The 18,641-nt window shown below is 35.9% G+C and overlaps 1 protein-coding gene across 1 annotated transcript in view; it reads left to right on the top strand.

The window, feature by feature from the left end:
- Window positions 1-18,641, top strand: part of SMARCC1 (SWI/SNF related BAF chromatin remodeling complex subunit C1) — a 125,630-nt gene that overhangs the window by 25,924 nt on the left and 81,065 nt on the right. The window contains exons 6-10 of the mRNA XM_086368291.1: window positions 1,956-2,025; window positions 6,939-7,008; window positions 10,304-10,379; window positions 15,184-15,309; window positions 18,106-18,227. Of these exons, the coding sequence (XP_086224417.1) occupies window positions 1,956-2,025; window positions 6,939-7,008; window positions 10,304-10,379; window positions 15,184-15,309; window positions 18,106-18,227 (464 nt within the window). The remainder of the gene's footprint in view (window positions 1-1,955; window positions 2,026-6,938; window positions 7,009-10,303; window positions 10,380-15,183; window positions 15,310-18,105; window positions 18,228-18,641) is intronic.

The following is an 18,641-nucleotide window of genomic DNA, read 5'->3' on the forward strand; positions in this document are numbered from 1 at the left end:
CGCGGGGTTGCAAAGAGTTGGGCACAACTGTGCATGCACAAGCACAAGAGTCGTTTTTAGATAGCCCTAAATCTGAGAAGTTTATAAAGTTTTCTTTCCATTGAAAATTGCATTGTAGTGTTTTCTGATTGTAATATTTAGTAAATACTCATTGTCAAAGACAAAATTAGATAATATGTTAATGTGCTACTTATACCTGATTTTAAAACTTCTTGTTATTTTTATGGTTTCTATAATGAGCATTTTTTAAAAAGCATTTATTTATTTGGCCAAGTTGGATCTTGGTTGCAGCATGTGGGATCTTTATTTTTTTTTATTTTTTAATTTTTACTGTATGTCCTTGTAGCTTGTTTATTTTATATGTAGTAGTTTGTACCTCTTTTTTTTTTTTTATGTTTTTAAATTTTTATTCCTTTATTTCTCATGTGTTCCCCATCCTGAACCCTCCTCCCTCCTCCCTCCCCATACCATCCCTCTGGGTCGTCCCAGTGCACCAGCCCCAAGCATCCAGCATCGTGCATTGAACCTGGACTGGCATCTCGTTTCATACATGACATTTCACATGTTTCACTGCCATTCTCCCAAATCTTCCCACCCTCTCCCTCTCCCACAGAGTCCATAAGCCTGTTCTATATATCAGTGTCTCTTTTGCTGTCTCGTATACAGGGTTATGGTTACCATCTTTCTAAATTCCATATATATGCGTTAGTATACTGTATTGGTGTTTTTCCTTCTGGCTTACTTCACTCTGTATAATAGGCTCCAGTTTCATCCACCTCATTAGAACTGATTCAAATGTATTCTTTTTAATGGCTGAGTAATACTCCATTGTGTATATGTACCACAGCTTTCTTATCCATTCATCTGCTGATGGACATCTAGGTTGCTTCCATGTCCTGGCTATTATAAACAGTGCTGCGATGAACATTGGGGTACACGTGTCTCTTTCCCTCTGGTTTCCTCAGTGTGTATGCCCAGCAGGGATTGCTGGATCATAAGGCAGTTCTGTTTCCAGTTTTTTAAGGAATCTCCACACTGTTTTCCATAGTGGCTGTACTAGTTTGCATTCCCACCAACAGTGTAAGAGGGTTCCCTTTTCTCCACCATGTGGGATCTTTAGTCGAAGTGTATGGGATCTAGCTCCCTGACCAGGCCCCCTGCACTGGGAGCACAGAGTCTTAGCCACTGGACCACCAGGGAAGTCCCAAGAATGAGCGTTTTTTGTGTGTAACTGACTTCAAGTCATGGGACTTCCCTGGTGGTCCAGTGGGTGAGATTCTGTAATCCCAATACAGGGAGCATGGGTTCTATCCCTGGTTGGGGAACTAAGATCCTGCATCCCGTATGTTCCCCCCGCCCCCAAATAATAATAATAAAATAAAAATAGATGACTTCCACGTCATGTTCTAGACTGTATATAGTATTCTAGCTGTGGCTTAGCCAGAACTTGACTTCAGCATTCTGTCATTGACTTAAGACAGCAGTAGCATACATATATACTGGAGTGAAGTCAAATGTCCATCTTGTATGTATGTGGCCCTAGCTTATGACTCGTGGCCTTAAACTTGGATTGATTGACTTCAGGTAACATTGATAATTTGTGATGACTTTGGAATAGCTTGCAAAATTAGTTGAAGGTATTCAAATTACTGATAAAGTTACCCAGAGAGAGAGAGTTCTGAAGAGAATAAGCCAAGAGTTAGCTAATACATGAGCATTATTTTCCTATACAAAATATAAACTGTATATAGATAATTTGTTTTTGTTTCTTCTTGTTAATCATTATCCCTTGCCTTGAATAAAAATAATAAAAATGTTACAGTCTTAAAATAGTGCTGTTAAAATTTAAGGTGTAGAATAATGCCCCTGTAATTCCCAGGCACTTTGCATCTGGCATCTCATAATTTGTTTGTCGTATGTTTTATTTTTACATTACTTGTTCATTTGCTTTCCAGGGAACATTTACTGATGAGAAGTCAAAAGCTTCCCACCACGTTTATCCATATCCTTCCTCACAAGAGGATGGTAAGTTAGTTTTTGGTTATGAACTAATAAACTGATACTTCACTAGATTTTTAAGTTATGTCAAGTGGTTTAAACAATATGACCAGCTTTTTAAAGATAAGAGACTTCTGGGGACTTCCTGGTGGTCCAGTGGTTAAGAACCTGCCATGCAATGGGGGCTATGCAGGTTCAGTCCCTGGCTGGGGAACTAAGATCCCACATGCTACTGGCAACTACCAAGTCATGCCTGCCTTGAATAAGACTGGATGCAGTGATATAAATTAATAAATAAATATTTAAAAAAATAAGAGAAAATAAAGATAAGATACTTTTAAGTATTAAATTTCATTGATAAGTTTGTAGGGGTTTTTAATTTTTGCTGAGTTATGATTAGCAAGCTAACTCTGTGATACCCATTTTTCTAATTATTAGACTTATTTCTTTGTTGGTAATCATTATCTGGTTGTTAAGTCTAGGCCAGCCTTATATATTAACTTTGTTAATGTTTGCTGTACCTCTTGTGTTCTGAAAATTAAGAGAAATTGCAAGATAAAGGAATATCTCTTGGGAAGATTGGCTTACTGTCTAAATAGGGCCCCTCAGCAATATTTTAGTTTGGTGAATTTATAGTGATTCAGATTTTGATCTTTAACTCGGCTGTCATGAAAGTTAATTTTGTCATTGGCCAGAGTTCATTAGACTTATGAAAAATGATTTTGTACCTTTTACAAAGATTTGTGCTAACCATTCTTTTAAAGGTTGGAAAGTTGGGAAACAAGCTGTGAGTTAGTCAACCAGGTTAACTAATTTAGATTGAGAGATCTCTTATAGGGATCAAGTCTCTGGTAAAGCACATCATATCCCTTTAGGACATCTTATATGAAAAGCCAAATTATATCAGATTTGAATGACTAATTACCCCATGTTGAGCGTTTTTTCCTGACCAGTGCAGTTATGCTAGAAGTCAATAACAAAAAGATTACCAGATAATCCTTGTATGCTTGAAAGTTAAGAAACATATTACCATATAATCCATGGGTCAAAGAAGAAACTATAATGGAAATGGGAAAACTTTGGAGCTGAATAATTATGAAGTGAATAATAAAGTGTGAGAACATTAAATTTTGTAGGATGCAGCCGAAGCTATGCTCAGAGGGAAAACTTTATCTTTAAATGCACGTATTAGGAAAAAAGAAAGACTGAAAATTCAGTGGTTCACAAGAAATTTATCTGAAGAATTTAGAGAAACAACAGCAAGTTGAACCTACAGGAAGAAGGAAATAATAATAAAGACAAGGGCAAAACTTAATGAACTAGAAAGTAATAATAGCAAGATGATGAACGGTGTCAGAAACAGTTCTTAGAAAAAACTAATAAGACAAAATCGTGTGACATCAGCAACAGAAAGAGAAAGAATAATGTCAAGAATGGAAGGGGGACATCACTACAGCTCCAACAGATAACTATAGTTGTAAGAGGTTAGATTGGTTGGTTGCTTGCTCGTGCTTTTGGTGTCAAATGTAGGAAACCATTTCCTAAATCCAGAGTCATGAAGTTTTACACTTGTCTTTCTTCTAAGAGTTTTATAGTTTAGCTATGACATTCAGGTCTTTGCATTATCCGTTTTGATGCAGAAATCTTGATTTGATTTGTAACAGTCACAATTTTAGCTCTGTGATTATGATACTTTTATAAAATGTGAAACCTCACTCTGCCTTCCCTGTTTAATTGGTGGTTTCTCAGATTTTTATCCTTTTAGGTAATAGCAGTTGGTTTCCACTAGATGGAGGTGGTGAATTAGCTGTGTATATAGCATTCTGTTGTTGGCTAACTCTCCTCCAATAAGGCTGGTATGGAACTTTTAGGTTATGAACTTTTTGAAAAAAAATACCTTTTACAAAAGACTTGAACTGTAATTGTTATATCTAGATTTCTTATTCATGCTGGTTTTGTTTTTCTCCTTTGTTTAACACAACCTGGATTACTACATACTGATGGTTGTTTGGTATGTTGCTGTCAGTAGTTATGGTAATTGTTAGGAGATAGCATTTTGATTTTAATGTATTGGAAGCTATTTTTTAATGTAAGATATGCTTCTTCACATATAGGATTTACCTTAGAGAAGCTGACAAGTAAATGTTGACTCTCAGCAAAGCTCTGTGTTGGGCTTATTACATATACCGTTTTAGGTAACTGCGGATGATAACAGTACCAGCCTCAGCACATTACAACCATGTTGTAAAACTCTTTCAAATGCAGCATGCCTTTTATATAGATTAGTTAAGTTTAAAATAAAAGGTGATATTTAAGATATTAGTAATATTTTGAATATGGTATGCTAAAGGGGGCACAAAATAAAACCATAAAGGTAGTAAATTATGAAATTTGAGGAAAATCAAGTGGCGAACTTTGTGTATCAGGATAGTGGGAATAAGAGTGAGTAGGTCAGAGAACATGAGTCTGATTTAAAGAGTTTTGTTTTTATTTGGTGAGTGAAGCAGAGGGTAAACAAATTTTGATGGTTTGGTGAAGAAAGATGGAGAATTTTCCTGGGAGCCAATTCCTGGGATACCTGATAAAAGGAAACTGGTTAGAGAACAGGAACCATTGGGAAGGTCTCAAATTGCTGGATGAGGGGATGTGTAACCACTGTCTGGGATAAATCCACATATCAGGAGAGCACAGGAGATAAGTCAAATGGCAAACCAGGATGGTCCATATCTTTAACAGTCAAGGGAAGATAAGGAAAACATTTCCAAATACAAGCGGTGGGCAGTGGAATTTTTCTACAGAAAGTAAAGCCTGATATAAGGCATTTGGTCAATCAGGAAATAATTGATAACCTTTGAGAATGGAATTTCAGTAACTTGCAAATGAGAGCAAGTTGTAGAGTTGGTGGAAGATCACCATTGCCCCAGAATGTATGACAGGGAAAAGAAACTGGAGATGGTTTGGGTTGTGTTTTTCATTGGTGGCTTTACAGTATATTTCTGGGCAGAGCACATAGTTGAGTTAAGACCTGGTAGGGATAAAGGGATTGATTTAAGAACATGGGTTGAATTACTGCTTTTAGCAGAAAGAATGTGTACTTGCTCAGAGAAGAAAAGAGAATTTTAAAAAATTTAGATACTATTTAGAAGAGGAAAACAGACCATATCTTGTTCAAAATAAATTATTTAGACAGACAGAAAAGCCCCTTAGGTTTTCTTATCTGTTCTTAATTTTTTTTGTTCTCTGACTTGATAATTTTAAATGACTAGTTTTTAAAAACTTTTGGAATTTTATATTGGAGTATAGTTGATTAGCAATATTGTGTTAGTTTCAAGTGTACAGCAAAGGGATTCCATTATACATATACATGTATCCTCAAACCACCAGTTTTTGAGTTTGCTTTCTTTCTTCTGATTGGCCAAGTCTGATGTTGAACCCCTCTAGAGAATTTTTCAGTTTCGTTCTTGTAATCTTAAACTCCAGAATTTGTTTGGTTCTTTTTTTATGGTTTGAATCTCTTTGTTGATAATTCTTATTTTGTTCATACATTGTTTTCCTAGTTTTGTTTTGTTGTTTTAAGTGTGTTCTCTTGTAGTACTTTGAGCTTCTTTAAAATGATAATTTTGAATTTGTCAGGTAATCCATAGATGTTTGTTTCTTTACGATTGATTCATTTTATTCCTTTGATTGGCCCTTTTTCCCTTTCACTTCCTGTATTTTTTTTTTTTCCCTGCTGTGTTTTGTGCATTTGGATAAAGAGCTGCATCTCTCAGTCTTTATGGCCTGGCTTGATACAGGCAAAGACTTGCACAGATAAGCCCAGCTTGAGACCTGGCATCCATCAGACAGTTTCTGGGCTTGAATATATGATTTCTCAGAGAGCTTTGCTAGTTTCTCTTTCAGGAAATTATAATCTCTTGCTCTCTCTAGTGTCTGACTGCCGTACCACAAGTTTGCTGTTGCTGCAACAAGCCATTGAGTGAACTCTTGATTTGTGGGTGCCCACGCTTTCAGAGTATGCTGGTTTCCCATCAACACTGAGTTCGTTGAGACAGAAACCTGTCCTATAGGTTTGTGGACTTCATGGCATTAGTCAGTGAAGCTGGGGCTATTCCCTGTTGATGTTGGCAATGAGAAGCCAGTTTTACTTAGCTGATTTCACTTGGTTTTTCTGTTCTGCTTTTTTGCAAGATTCAAGGGGTTATCACCTCATTAGTTCCTTTTTAGTACTGGAAATGGGTTTTTTAAGCTACCAGAATTTTCTAAGCTACCAAAGGAATCATAACAAGTACTGAAATGCAGATATGATTCAGCTATGATTAAATCAACAAGAATCATCTGATTATATACATGTGCATCTCTTTTTGTTCAGGAAACTTGAAAGTATCTACACTATGTCATATTGTTTACACTCTTGTTGGGTGGGCTAAAATAACAGGAAGTCATTCACATATAATCAAGTATTATTGCTAAAACTTCTGATATAGCACTATGAAGTGCTGTAGGATACCAGAGAAAGTGAATCTGGAGGGAAAAGAGCAATTGGTAAAACTTTCATCAAGGAGCTGAAGCATGGCTTACACATTGAAAGATGTGTCATAATTGCAAAGCTTACCAGAAAAATGAAGGAGCGGTTCTGTGTGGGAAAGGAAGCTGTAAAGAACATAGTGGTCTTGATTTGGGTGGATCTGGCGACAAATAGGCAGGTGGGTGGGAGGGGGGAGTATTTTACTGAAGTAGACAGTTGGTTTTATCAAGAGTGATGGATAATAGACCTAGAATCTAGTAAGTCTGAATAACCAGTGAAAAACCTCCCCTTAATAAGGAATTTTTGGAGGAGCTTCTAGCAAACCAAAAACTCTAGGTAGAAATTAAGTCCAAGAAATAGTTGATTCATCTCTTCTGTCAGATTGACTAAAGTTTTTTCTCTTTTTCCCTTTCAGAAGAGTGGTTGAGACCTGTGATGAGAAAAGACAAGCAGGTGTTAGTACACTGGGGGTTTTACCCTGACAGGTAATGTTGAAATGTCCTTAGACCTGGTATATAAACAGTTTCATCAGTTATTTATATATAGTTTTGCTTTCTGAGTAGTAACAATTTTGTTGATTTGTTTTAGTCAGTGAACTCAGTTCTTTTGAGTATTCTCTTACTGACTTTCATATTTATTAAGTTACTGAGTTCAGTGGAGTTCACAGGCTTTATTTATCTTAAACTGATAAGTTTGCTGTGTTTGTCAAGACAGTCTTTAAGTAATCAGTCTAATACCAACTGCTAATTTGGATTTGTTTCCTTTAGGAAATGAATATTTCTTCTGGATGTTTTAATGACTTGTTAGTTTTATTTATTTTTAAAAAATAGGCCATTTTATTAAAAAATAGGTCATTTTATTTTTCAGTTTATGGATTCTTTATTAAGGATGAAATTATGTATAAAATGAAGCATGTACCGTAACTCATACTGTGTTTCAGTATCTAAATGTGAATTAATGTTATAAACAAGAACTAATGTCATTGAAAATAGTGGCTCTTATTATTAATGTTATGGCTGCACAGAGGGAATGTAGGAAAAGGATAACCTTTCACGTCCTTTATCTTAAACCTGTGGTAGAGCTGTTCACGTGTTCATTTCACTTTTGTCAAATGAACAGACTCTCCGTTGTGGGTTTTTCATGTTAGACCAGTCTTCTTTCATCTGTATCCACATCCATTTTTAGCCTTTGCTACCACATTTTTGTTAGCAAATCCAAGACATCATTTCAGTATTTCAGTTATAAATATTTCAGTATGCATTTCTGAAAGATAAGTTTTTTGTTTTATTTTTTAAGAAATAAGCATAAAGCCAGTTTCAAACCTAAAAAATTTCAGGGAATTCCTTAATGTCAGATATCAAATCATTGACACATGATACATTTGATTAATTGATAAGATTGATGTTTGTTAGAATTAGAATTTAAACACATCTTATGTCGTTTTATTTCCTAAGTATTTTTCAGTTCTCCCTGTGGGTTCTCCCTGTGTCTTCACCCCTCCTTACAATGTATTACTCAAGAAATTGGGTTATTTGTCGTGCAGATTTTACCACACTGGGATTTTTTATGGCATCACTGTGATGTGTTTGAACATTTCTCCATTCTCTGGGTCTAGAGTTGATCAGAATCTATTTCAGTTTAGGAAAGGAACAAAACTTGCATAGGTGTGTGTTCTTCATCAGGAGACATATAATGTCTTGGTTATGTGGTGTGTTTAAGTTAATCTGTTTGAGTAACTTTATTTTACTTGTTAAATATATTTTTTTGAGAAAGAAATACATTTTTTGGTATCTTCAAAATTTAAAGAACAGTTTTTATACAAGTTGAGTTAATTAGAACCAAGATCAAGTTAGCTTGCTTGTCAACCTTTTCTGAACTATAATTGACCACTTTACATGAACTAACATTTTTTAAAAAATAATAATATTTAGGTAAATTCTTTCTAGAGAACATTTCTTATCTCAAGGCTTTAGGTATTCACGGCACTATTAAACTTTTCAGCATTATAAGAACTGTCACAGGAACTATTGGAGTTTGAAACACTTAGGTGGAAACTCAAATCTATGCCAAGCTCCATAAAGCACAGGATTGAAACGAATTTTATAGTTAACACTTTATAAGACATGTTAGCCTTTTTGCTAGGCTTTTGTTTATAAATCAAATAAATTGTAATGGCTAGCTCATGTCTTATCTTCTCAAGGGACCTTGTTAGTTCATTATCTTTAGAAACTTAGTTTGTGTCCTCACTTCTTGGGCAGCATTTTCTCACTAAGACTTAAAGAATATAAGTTTTAATCACCATCATAATCTTTACCTGTTATAGTTAGTTATTTGGCAGAGGAACTTTTTTCCTGCCAGTTCATGTTTAAATGTTCCTAGAAAACTTACCACAGTGCTGTTTATAGGTATGTTGAGCTGTACTTGTTCCAGATGCTTTTGAACTAACTTTTAAGAAGTGGCTAAAGCCAGCCAGTGCTTGTTACCGTATTTATATTTCATTTAGTTATGACTTAGTTCTATAATGATTTATTGGCCAATATAGGAGCATTGATAAAGTAGGTAACTTGGTAGGTAATTTTATACTTATTTCAAGGTTGTAGTGGGGGAGGGGAGTAATTTATATCAGTGTGTTGGATTTCACTGATAAGAGAACCATTGAGCAGAGACATGTGAAGATAGGAGGGAGTGAGCTAGGTGTATATCTGGGTAGTGAGGAGCATATATAAAGGGTGTGAAGGGACCCCCGCTTGGTGTATGTAAAGCACATTACTAAAGCCCATGTGGTTGAGTATAACATGAGTGAGAGGGAGTACTAGGAGATGAGGTCATAGGACCAGATCATGAAGCCTTGGCAAACCAGTGTAAGGATTTTGACTTTTAACTCTTGAGTTCAGTGCGAGTTGGAAGGTTTTAGACAGTGAGTGGTGTGGACTGACAGCTTTTAAAAGAAACTGCTCTGGTTGTTCTGTGAAAAATGGAATCCCAGGGGCTTTGCCCCAGAGTGGAAGTGTCAGAAGTTAGATAGATTCCAGACATAATTTGAAGGTGGAAGTGGTAGAAGTTGTTGATAATTTGATTATAGGATGCAATTGAGAGTGAAGTCAAGGATATCGTCCAAGGATTTTGGCCATAACAACAAGAAAAGTGGAATTGGGATTTTTTGCTAGGTCATGTTGTTGGGGTTGGGATGGCATTATATGTTGACTTCTGAGTGTATTAAGTTTGGAAGCTTTATTTGACATATAATGAGAGATGTGGAATTGGCAATTGAATTTATGAGTCCAGAGTTCAGAGAAGAGGGAAGATAGGCAGATACAAGATTTCAAGTCATCAGTGTATGTTTGAAGCCGTGGAACTGCATGAGATGATCATCAAGGGATTGAATAGGTAAGAGGATTGTTCCAAAAAGTGAAACTTGGGGCTTCAGTGTTAAAGAGATTTGGGAGGAGAGGAGAAACTAGCCATAGAGACAGAGGAGAGGCTAGTGTCCAGAAGGAATGCCAGATAATAGCTCTCTCTTAGAGGACAAGTAAGGGACATCCTTTGAGGAGTGGCTAACATGTTAAAGTTCTGTGCGCAGAGGCTTAACCTTCGGGTTTCACGACGTGAAGATTACTGTAGACCTCTGCAGGAGAGTTTTCTTGTTAGAGTGTTAGAGACAAAAGAATGTGATAATTTGCTATTACTGGATCCTAACAGTATTTCTAAAATGTGTTTTTACCTCTAGATCAAAGTGAATGAATTTGGGTTCTAATTTCTTTTTCCATTTTTTTTTTATAGCTATGATACTTGGGTCCATAGTAATGATGTTGATGCAGAAATTGAAGATCCACCGATTCCAGAAAAACCATGGAAGGTGAGAGATCCTTTTTAAAACAGAATTTTTTAAAAAGTAAAAACAAAATTTACTGTTTCATAAGTTAATAACTCTTCTTAGCTATTCTTAACAACAGTGTTTTAAAGAAATATATACAGAGTGATGACTTTTCTTTCTTATCATCCTACTAAGAGATACCTATGGTCTTGAAGACCTCATTATCCAGGTCTTAGATCAGATGTCTGCAGTGATGTTTGAGGACACCTCAAAGCCAAGTTAGATTGTGGTTTGAGATACTGAGAAAGGAGTGTTAGAAGTGGAGTTGAACATTGTTGATGTCATTTAGGAAGGCTAGGAGTCAAGTGCTTGCTTGACTTTTATATAGACTCATCTTACTGTTCATTTCTATTATAATGTTTTCAGCTTTTAGTGTGGAAATAATTTTGAAAGTTGCAAGAATAGTACAAAGCAAAGCACTGTTTTATATTCTTCTTCCAGATTCCCCTCTTATTAATTATTGAAATAATTTATTACCTGATACAGGACCCATATTCCATTTTCACGAATTGTCCCGTTGATACAGTAAGCTTTATTGTATATTTAAGTTTTTACTCTGATCCAGGATCCAATTCAGGATCACACATTACATTTAGTTGTTACATCTCTATTCTATTTTAATCTGAAACTTGCAGCTCTTTTTTTTTTTTTCTTCTGTGACATTGTCATTTTTGAAATACATAGGTTGTTGTTACAGTTGTAGAAGGTCCTTGAATTTTAGTTTGTATGTTTCCTCATTATTACATTCAAGCTGTGCACTTTGGGCTGCAGAATTCCATACCTAATACTGTAACCTTCTCAGTGCATCATACCAGACACCTCGTATTGTCCATTTTCCCCATTATGGCTGATGGTTGGATCATTTGTTAAGATACTATCTGCCTGGTTTTCTCACTGTAACATTACCATTTTTCTCATCAGCATTTAAGATATTTTATAGGGAAAAACTTTGAGAGTGCAGAAATACCCTTTTTTTAAATTGAATTTCTGTCTGAAGGTTTGCTCATCCATGAATAATTTCTGTGACTGATGCTGTCTGTTTGCAGTGGCATTTCACAGTGGGGACAGCTCTTCCATTCTCCCTTGATGTGTGTCTGTGCTCTGCATGCACTCACAGAACACTGACAGTACTACTTCATTTTGATGAATTATCTGAATTTGGCCAGTGGAAACTCCTTTAAGCTGCCTCCTGTGATCTTTTGGCATTGTTTGATTCATTTTTGCGTACCTCGTACTTTTCTGGGACAAAAGATGTTCCAAACTCTTTTTGTAATGTCCCTATCCTAGTATTTTTACAGGTAGCTCTTTTCCATGAGTGATTATATGTGATTTTTATTGACTTTTACATAGGATAAGCAACACTTGAATTGGATCTAAGTGTTATATTTTAGACCTGGTTCAGCCTATTTCCAATTGTGTGACCTTCAGAGAGATAGCCTTTGAGCTTTAGATTCCACATGGAGTTAGCAAAAATTACTTTTTGTTTTAAATAAACTTTTAATTTGGAAATGATTTCAAACTTACAGAAAAGTTGCAAGAAAAAGAATAGTACTTGGCATACCTGTATACCCATTATCCATATTTGCCTGTTAACATTTTACTCCCTTTTTGAGTTACTATTTGATACTTGCATATAAATATTTTTTCCAAATCATTTGAAGTAAAGATGTATATGGAATGGGTCTTTAGGTATTTTAGTCTACTGTTCGTATTTCATTGTTGCCGCTTGACCTGGTCATTTTTTAAAAATAAATTTGTATTGGAGCATAGTTGATTTTCAGGGTTGTGTTCTTCTGTATAGCAGAGTATATATCAGTTATACATATATCCAGTCTTTCTTAGATTCTAGTCACATATAGATCGTTACAGAGTATTGAGCAGAGTTCCCTGTGTTACACAATAGGTTCTTATTATCTGTTTTATGTAGAGTAGTGTGTTTATGTCAATCTCCCCCCTTTCTCCCTTGGTAACCATGTGTTTGTTTTCTGCATCTGCCTGTTAGCTTTGTCACCTTTTCATGTCACCTTTTCTTTCACTTCTGGTGTTTCTTCTATGAAGTGCTTGTTTCTACCTCTTGCTTTTTTCCATTGCATCGTCTTTTTCTTTGTGGATATTATTTAGATATTCTGCATAAGAACATGCATGGTTATATCATCAGTTACTTGTATTAAAAATAGATTTTCCTAGTAAGCTTAGCTTTTTGTTTTTCACTACTGAGGTCATCTTAATATTTTCCTATATCATCTTGAAAAATTATTCTTTAGTTTTGCATTTTGTATATAGATCTTTAATCTTCTTGGAATTAATTTTTTAACATGTTACGATGTAGGAAAGATTTTTTCTTGATGTGGTGTTAGATCACCTCTCCATTCAGGGTGGGAAAATATTGAACCTGGATTTCTCTCCCAATGACCCATGCCATTTCTGTCAAAAGTAAGCTTTTACACAAGTCGTGGTTTGTTTCTTGCAGTTATGAAGTTTAATTAGTTGATTTGTTCTGAGTAGTACTCCCACTTTTTTCTTCAGGAGTCTCTTGGGTCTTTGCACTTTTGTATAAAGTTAAGAATCAGTTTGTTGAGGTCCATATTAAACTCATTGAAGTTTTGATTGGAATTAACATTTAATCTGTAGAACAACCTGGAGAGAACTGACGTCTTTACAGTATTGAGTGTCTCAATTTGTGGAAGCAGTTTATCTCCCTATTTATTTAGATCTTTTATATCAGTAAAGTTGTATAATTCTCTTCAGATTTCACTGATCGTCTCAGAATAATCTATAGTAATTATACATTTTGAAATTTTTTCCTCTACTAAGTCTGATATATGGAGTGTCAATTGGATAAAACTATGTTTCCCTTTGACAAAGATTGGCAAATTGTATCCTCTTACATAAATTAAAGCCACCTGTTTTTGCATATAAAATTTTAATAGATCACCAAACCCCTTCATTTATATATATTCTGTGGCTGATTTCACACTATAGCAGCAGAGTTGAATAGACCTGGAGAACATATGGCTTGCAAGCCTAAAATGTTCACTATCTGACCCTGCAGTAAAGCGTGTCAATTCCCTCTGTATTTGTATTGTTCCATTATCTTCAGGGAAGATGATTTTTAAAAACAACAACAAAAACCACCCTTAAATGTAACTGAAGAGGTTATATCCAAACCATTCTCTCATTGAAAACTGGAAAAAGAAAGTGAAGTGTCTTATGTAGAATATTGAGTTTTAAGCCAACTTTTTCAGTCTTCTCTTTTACTTTCATCAAGAGGCTCTTTAGGTCCTCTTCACTTTCTGCCATAAGGGTGGTGTCATCTGCATATCTGAGGTTATTGATATTTCTCCTGGCAACCTTGATCCAGCTTGTGCTTCATCCAGCCCAGCATTTCACATGACGTACTCTGCATAGAAGTTTAGAACTTATACACTAAATCACAAGTTTAGGACTGGGCTTGATAGCAGTTTACCATAGTATCATTTTATAGGTAAGGAAACTGGGCTGGTTTTATGTAAGATTGTACAACCTATTATATTATTCTGATGCGAAGGAGTTTTTATGAGAAAGATTAATAGAGCATAGTAGTTTAAGAGCTTAGGCACAACTCAGTGCAAATCTAAGTTTTCTCTCTAGTAGGGTAGGTAATTGGGCAGCTTACTGACACTCTGCCCCTTTTGCTCATTAGAAGACTGGAGAGGCTAACCTGCATTGCTTTAGAGGGATTAAATGAGATCATATTGTTTGTAAGGTGTTCAGCAGAATGACTCATACTGTCCTAACATACTTTCTTAAGAGAATTCTACCAAGGTCTGATGGATAGCAAAGAATGTACAATGTGAATCTTCCTCTCTGCTTTTAAAATATATATATTCTTTTCAGTACTTTGAAAAACTATTAAGTTTTCAAATGCTGTAACATTTGAAATTTATCTAAAATTTATCTTTTGTAATTACTTAGAATGTTATTGAATGTATAAATATAGATACATCCTTTATGTTATTGAATGTATAAATATAGATACATCCTTTATGCATAAGGAAATGATTTTCTTGGGCCTTCTGTTTTTGAATGTTTTTGTCACTGATTTTTGTGAAGATAAAGATGCAGCGATTAGTGAAATCAACCACATAGTGAAATACGAATACCATATGGTATCACTTATATGTAGAATACAAAAAAAAATTTACTCCTAGAAACAGTGGAAAAGTGGATTCCAAGGATTGGGAAATAAGAGAAATAGGAAGACTAGTTTTCGCTGTAAGATGAATTAGGTCTGAGGAGCTAATGTCAAATATGAAAAAAGTTGAAAGCAGTGTATTTTAGACTTGAAATTTGCTGAGTAGGCTTAAATGCTCTCATATGTTCATACTAACACACACACGAGATAAATATGTGCAGGGATGGATTCACTGGGGCGGGGAATCCGTCACAAAGGGTACACATGTCAAACCACAGTGTATACCTTAAATGCCTTCACTTTTATTTTTCAGTTATATCCTAATAAAACGAAATAAAAGAGGACATGATTATAAACTTTAAGGGTCTTGATTATCAAAACCTCAGTGCACACAAAACTTGTGATGCTTTTTTACTATTTGCTCAATCAAAGACGTGGAATAAAAATTAGACATGGTTAAGTTGCTACTCATATGTCATTAATAGTCTTATATTTTTAAACTATATGAATTGAAGCTTTAAGTATAATAAATCAGCTTGTTTCATTTTGAGTACTTTAAAACTCTAGCAGTTTATTATTTATGTAGCTCTTAATGCTTTGATGTGATTTTAGGTTCATGCAAAATGGATTTTGGACACTGATGTTTTCAATGAATGGATGAATGAGGAGGATTATGAGGTGGATGAGAACAGGAAGCCCGTGAGTTTTCGTCAGCGAATTTCAACAAAGAATGAAGAGGTATTTGGTTCGGCACCATTTTTTTTTCTCTTGGTGTTTTCTTCCTTGGCCTGTATCTTATCAAATCTTATTAATAAACTAACGTACAAAGCAAGGCTCATCAGCCATCAAGTGTCTATAAAAAGTTACTAAATGACCATAATGACCATCTCAGGAGCTGGTGTCTCCCAAAAAGGAGCATGACAGTCTCAGAGAGTCATTAAGGTTTAAAGTGGGTCATGCACTATGTAAGGCAGTACAACTGATTTTGGTTTCTAGATCTTGAGTATGAATTTTGTAAAGTAGATATCATTTTCCACAGGAAAACTGATTTAATTTTAATATTTTTTAATAACTTTGTTGGGCTTCCCAGGTAGCGCTACTGGTAAAGAAACCGCCTGCTAATGCAGGTTCTGTCTCTGGGTGGGGAAGATCCCTTGGAGGAGGGTGTAGCAATCCACTCCAGTATTCTTGCCTGGAGAACCGCATGAACAGAGGAGCCTGGTGGGCTGCAGTCTAGGATCGCACAGAGTTGGAGATGACTGAAGTGAATTAGCACACACAATAAAATGTAGGCCTTAAAGGTCTCAAAAGTTATAGTTCAGTTCTCTTTTGAGGTGGGCGAACTTGATAGTTAACACTTAATCCTTAAGCCACTTAGATATTTATCCATGTTTCCTTATAAGTTACAAGTTTAGAAGTGGGTGTGTCACTAGAGAAACACTTGAGACTGAGAAGAAGGCTGACGTGTTCGTGTTGGGTTATGACATTTTCAGATGGACACCTGTGAGTCCAGAAGTCTATTTTGCTGGGGACACTTAACATTTTTGCTTTTTGTCTTGTATTTTAGTTTTCTGAAAAAAAATCTTGAGACATAATACATTTAACAAATAATTTAGAACGTATAGTTCTTTCGTACCTATTTTCAGCCCTGAGACTTTCTTACTAAAACTGTTTGTCACACACTGAAGATTCTTTATTTTTAAGAAAAAAATATTTAAAAGCTGAGTCTTTTTCATATCTTTTAAATTCCTATTTTCTTTGGCATTTGACTTGAATTTTTTTAAAATTTTACTCTTCCCCCACTTATGTTGTTGTTCATTTGCTAAGTCATGTCCGATTCTTTGCAGCCCCATGAGCTGCAGCACACCACACTTCTCTGTCTTTCACTGTCTCCCTGAGTTTGTTCAAACTCATGTCCATTGAGTCAGCAATGCCATTCAGCCATCTCACTTACATGCTTATGTATTTGTTTCTCCTTAATGTATTTCAAGCCGAGTCTTTTGTTACTGGAAATACTCTGATTTCCACACTACATTATTGAATTGGCATATTCAGATCTACTCCTGCTCCGATTTAGGTTGTTTATTCACTTATTTTAGGGGGGATTATATAAAAACTAATATCCCCCTTTAAAACTTTTAACTTCAGACTATACAATCAGAGATATGTGGTTTAGATTTTCTTTAAAACTTCTCTGATCAGGGGATTTTCCCAGTGGTCCAGTGGTTAAGACACTGTGCTTTTACTGCAGAGGGAATGGGTTCAGTATCTTGTTGGGGAATTAAGATCCTGTATGCCACTTGGTTGTGGCCACACACAAACAAAAACTTCTTTGATTGGCCTGTAAGATAATCCACATTCTGAATTTGATGCTACAGAGCTTCTGAAAGGAAATGGATAGTTGTAAGCAGTATGAGGATACCAGAGGACACTGATGTTTAATTGATGTTTTAATCTCTGATTCTTTTTTTAACCTCAGATACAATACTTTGGATCATTTTAGGTGTATTTATTATGATCTGTTCTTTTAAATTAGTAATTATCACCTACAGACTGACTTTTGTGTATTGATTTTTCAGTATATCTTACAACTCTGTGCTGTGCTTAGTTTCTCAGTCACGTCCGATTCTTTGTGACCCCATGGACTATAGCCTGCCAGGCTCCTCTGTCCATGGGAATTCTCCAGGCAACAATACTGGAATAGGTTGCCATGCCCTCCTCCAGGGGATCGTCCCAACCCGGGGATCGAACCTAGGTCTCCCGCATTACAGGTGGATTTTACTGTCTGAGCCATCAGGGAAGCCCAAGAATACTGGAGTGGGTAGCCTATCCCTTCTCCAGGGGAACTTACCGAGCCAGGAATCAGCCCAGTGTCTCCTACATTGCAGGCCCATGTTACAACTCTACTGAGCTCATTTATTAGCTCTGAGAGTGTTTTTGTGGATTCTTTTTCCATATGTAAGATCATGTCATCTGCAAACAGGAGTAGTTTTACTCCTGTGGGTTGGCTTTTAAATAAAAAATTGCAGGCTTATTAAATTTTACTTCTTTTGAATCATCTCTTGTATTTCTTTTAATGATGAACTAGGAGTAGGTTCTGGTACTCTTTCACATGGTTATTCAGCCAGTCTTTGTATTCATTAATTTAATAGCATGTGTTCCATGTTTTTTCCAGTGGTTATTGTAAATGTTTCCCCTCCCTTCTCTTCCCTCCTCCTCCCCCACCCCCCCGAAACACAGAATTTGAACAGGAACAGTTTTTAGTTGTACAGGGTTTGAGCATGTCTGTTCTCTAGCAAAGTTTGAATACCTGTGGGATGGTTCTTACGTATCTATCGATGGTGTGTCACCTGGAAGGTAGGGAAAGTCTTCTGGCTGCTAATGGTCCAGGATGCTTTATGTTGTGCCTTTCATTTACTCTGAGCTAGTAGGTTTGACATCTTCTTTGTGAAATTTTAGTTTTGGACAAGGATTTGTGGAAACTGAGACATCAACAAAGCTGGCTGATCTTTATTTCCATTTCCTTCTTCCTAGCCAGTCAGAAGTCCAGAGAGAAGAGATAGAAAAGCATCAGCTAATGCTCGAAAGAGGAAACATTCACCTTCCCCTCCGCCCCCCACACCCACAGAATCCCGGAAGAAGAGTGGGAAGAAAGGGTAAGAACTGCACTGTGATGCAGGAGGCCCTGAAACAAACTCTAAAGGACTTCCCAGATTTTTACCTTCACAGGGGACGTTTGGCTGTAGGAAGTCTAGCTTGGACTTGGTACTGTATTTCCCTGATTTTACCACCTGGTCCTGTACGTGATCCAAGTGACTTACGGAGGAGTGAACCTCTGTGTTATGTTCTGCATGGTATAGCAGTGTAGTGCCTTGTTCAGTAAGACACATTTGTATTTAGTGAATCTTGCTGGAGTGGAGGTTTTGGTTTCTATTGAGTAGGTTCTTGTGGGGATTAAGTGAGACTTTAAAGACCTTGTATAGGTCTTCCTGCCCTGAAGTAGATAACAGATGGTCCATAATACATAGTATATATTATGTACATAATAAATGTATATTAAGTAAATACTT

This window comes from Bos grunniens, chromosome 22, assembly GCF_055505025.1.
Source record: "Bos grunniens cultivar Pamir isolate PY7600 chromosome 22, Bosgru_T2T1.0, whole genome shotgun sequence".
Lineage (NCBI taxonomy): Eukaryota > Metazoa > Chordata > Mammalia > Artiodactyla > Bovidae > Bos > Bos grunniens.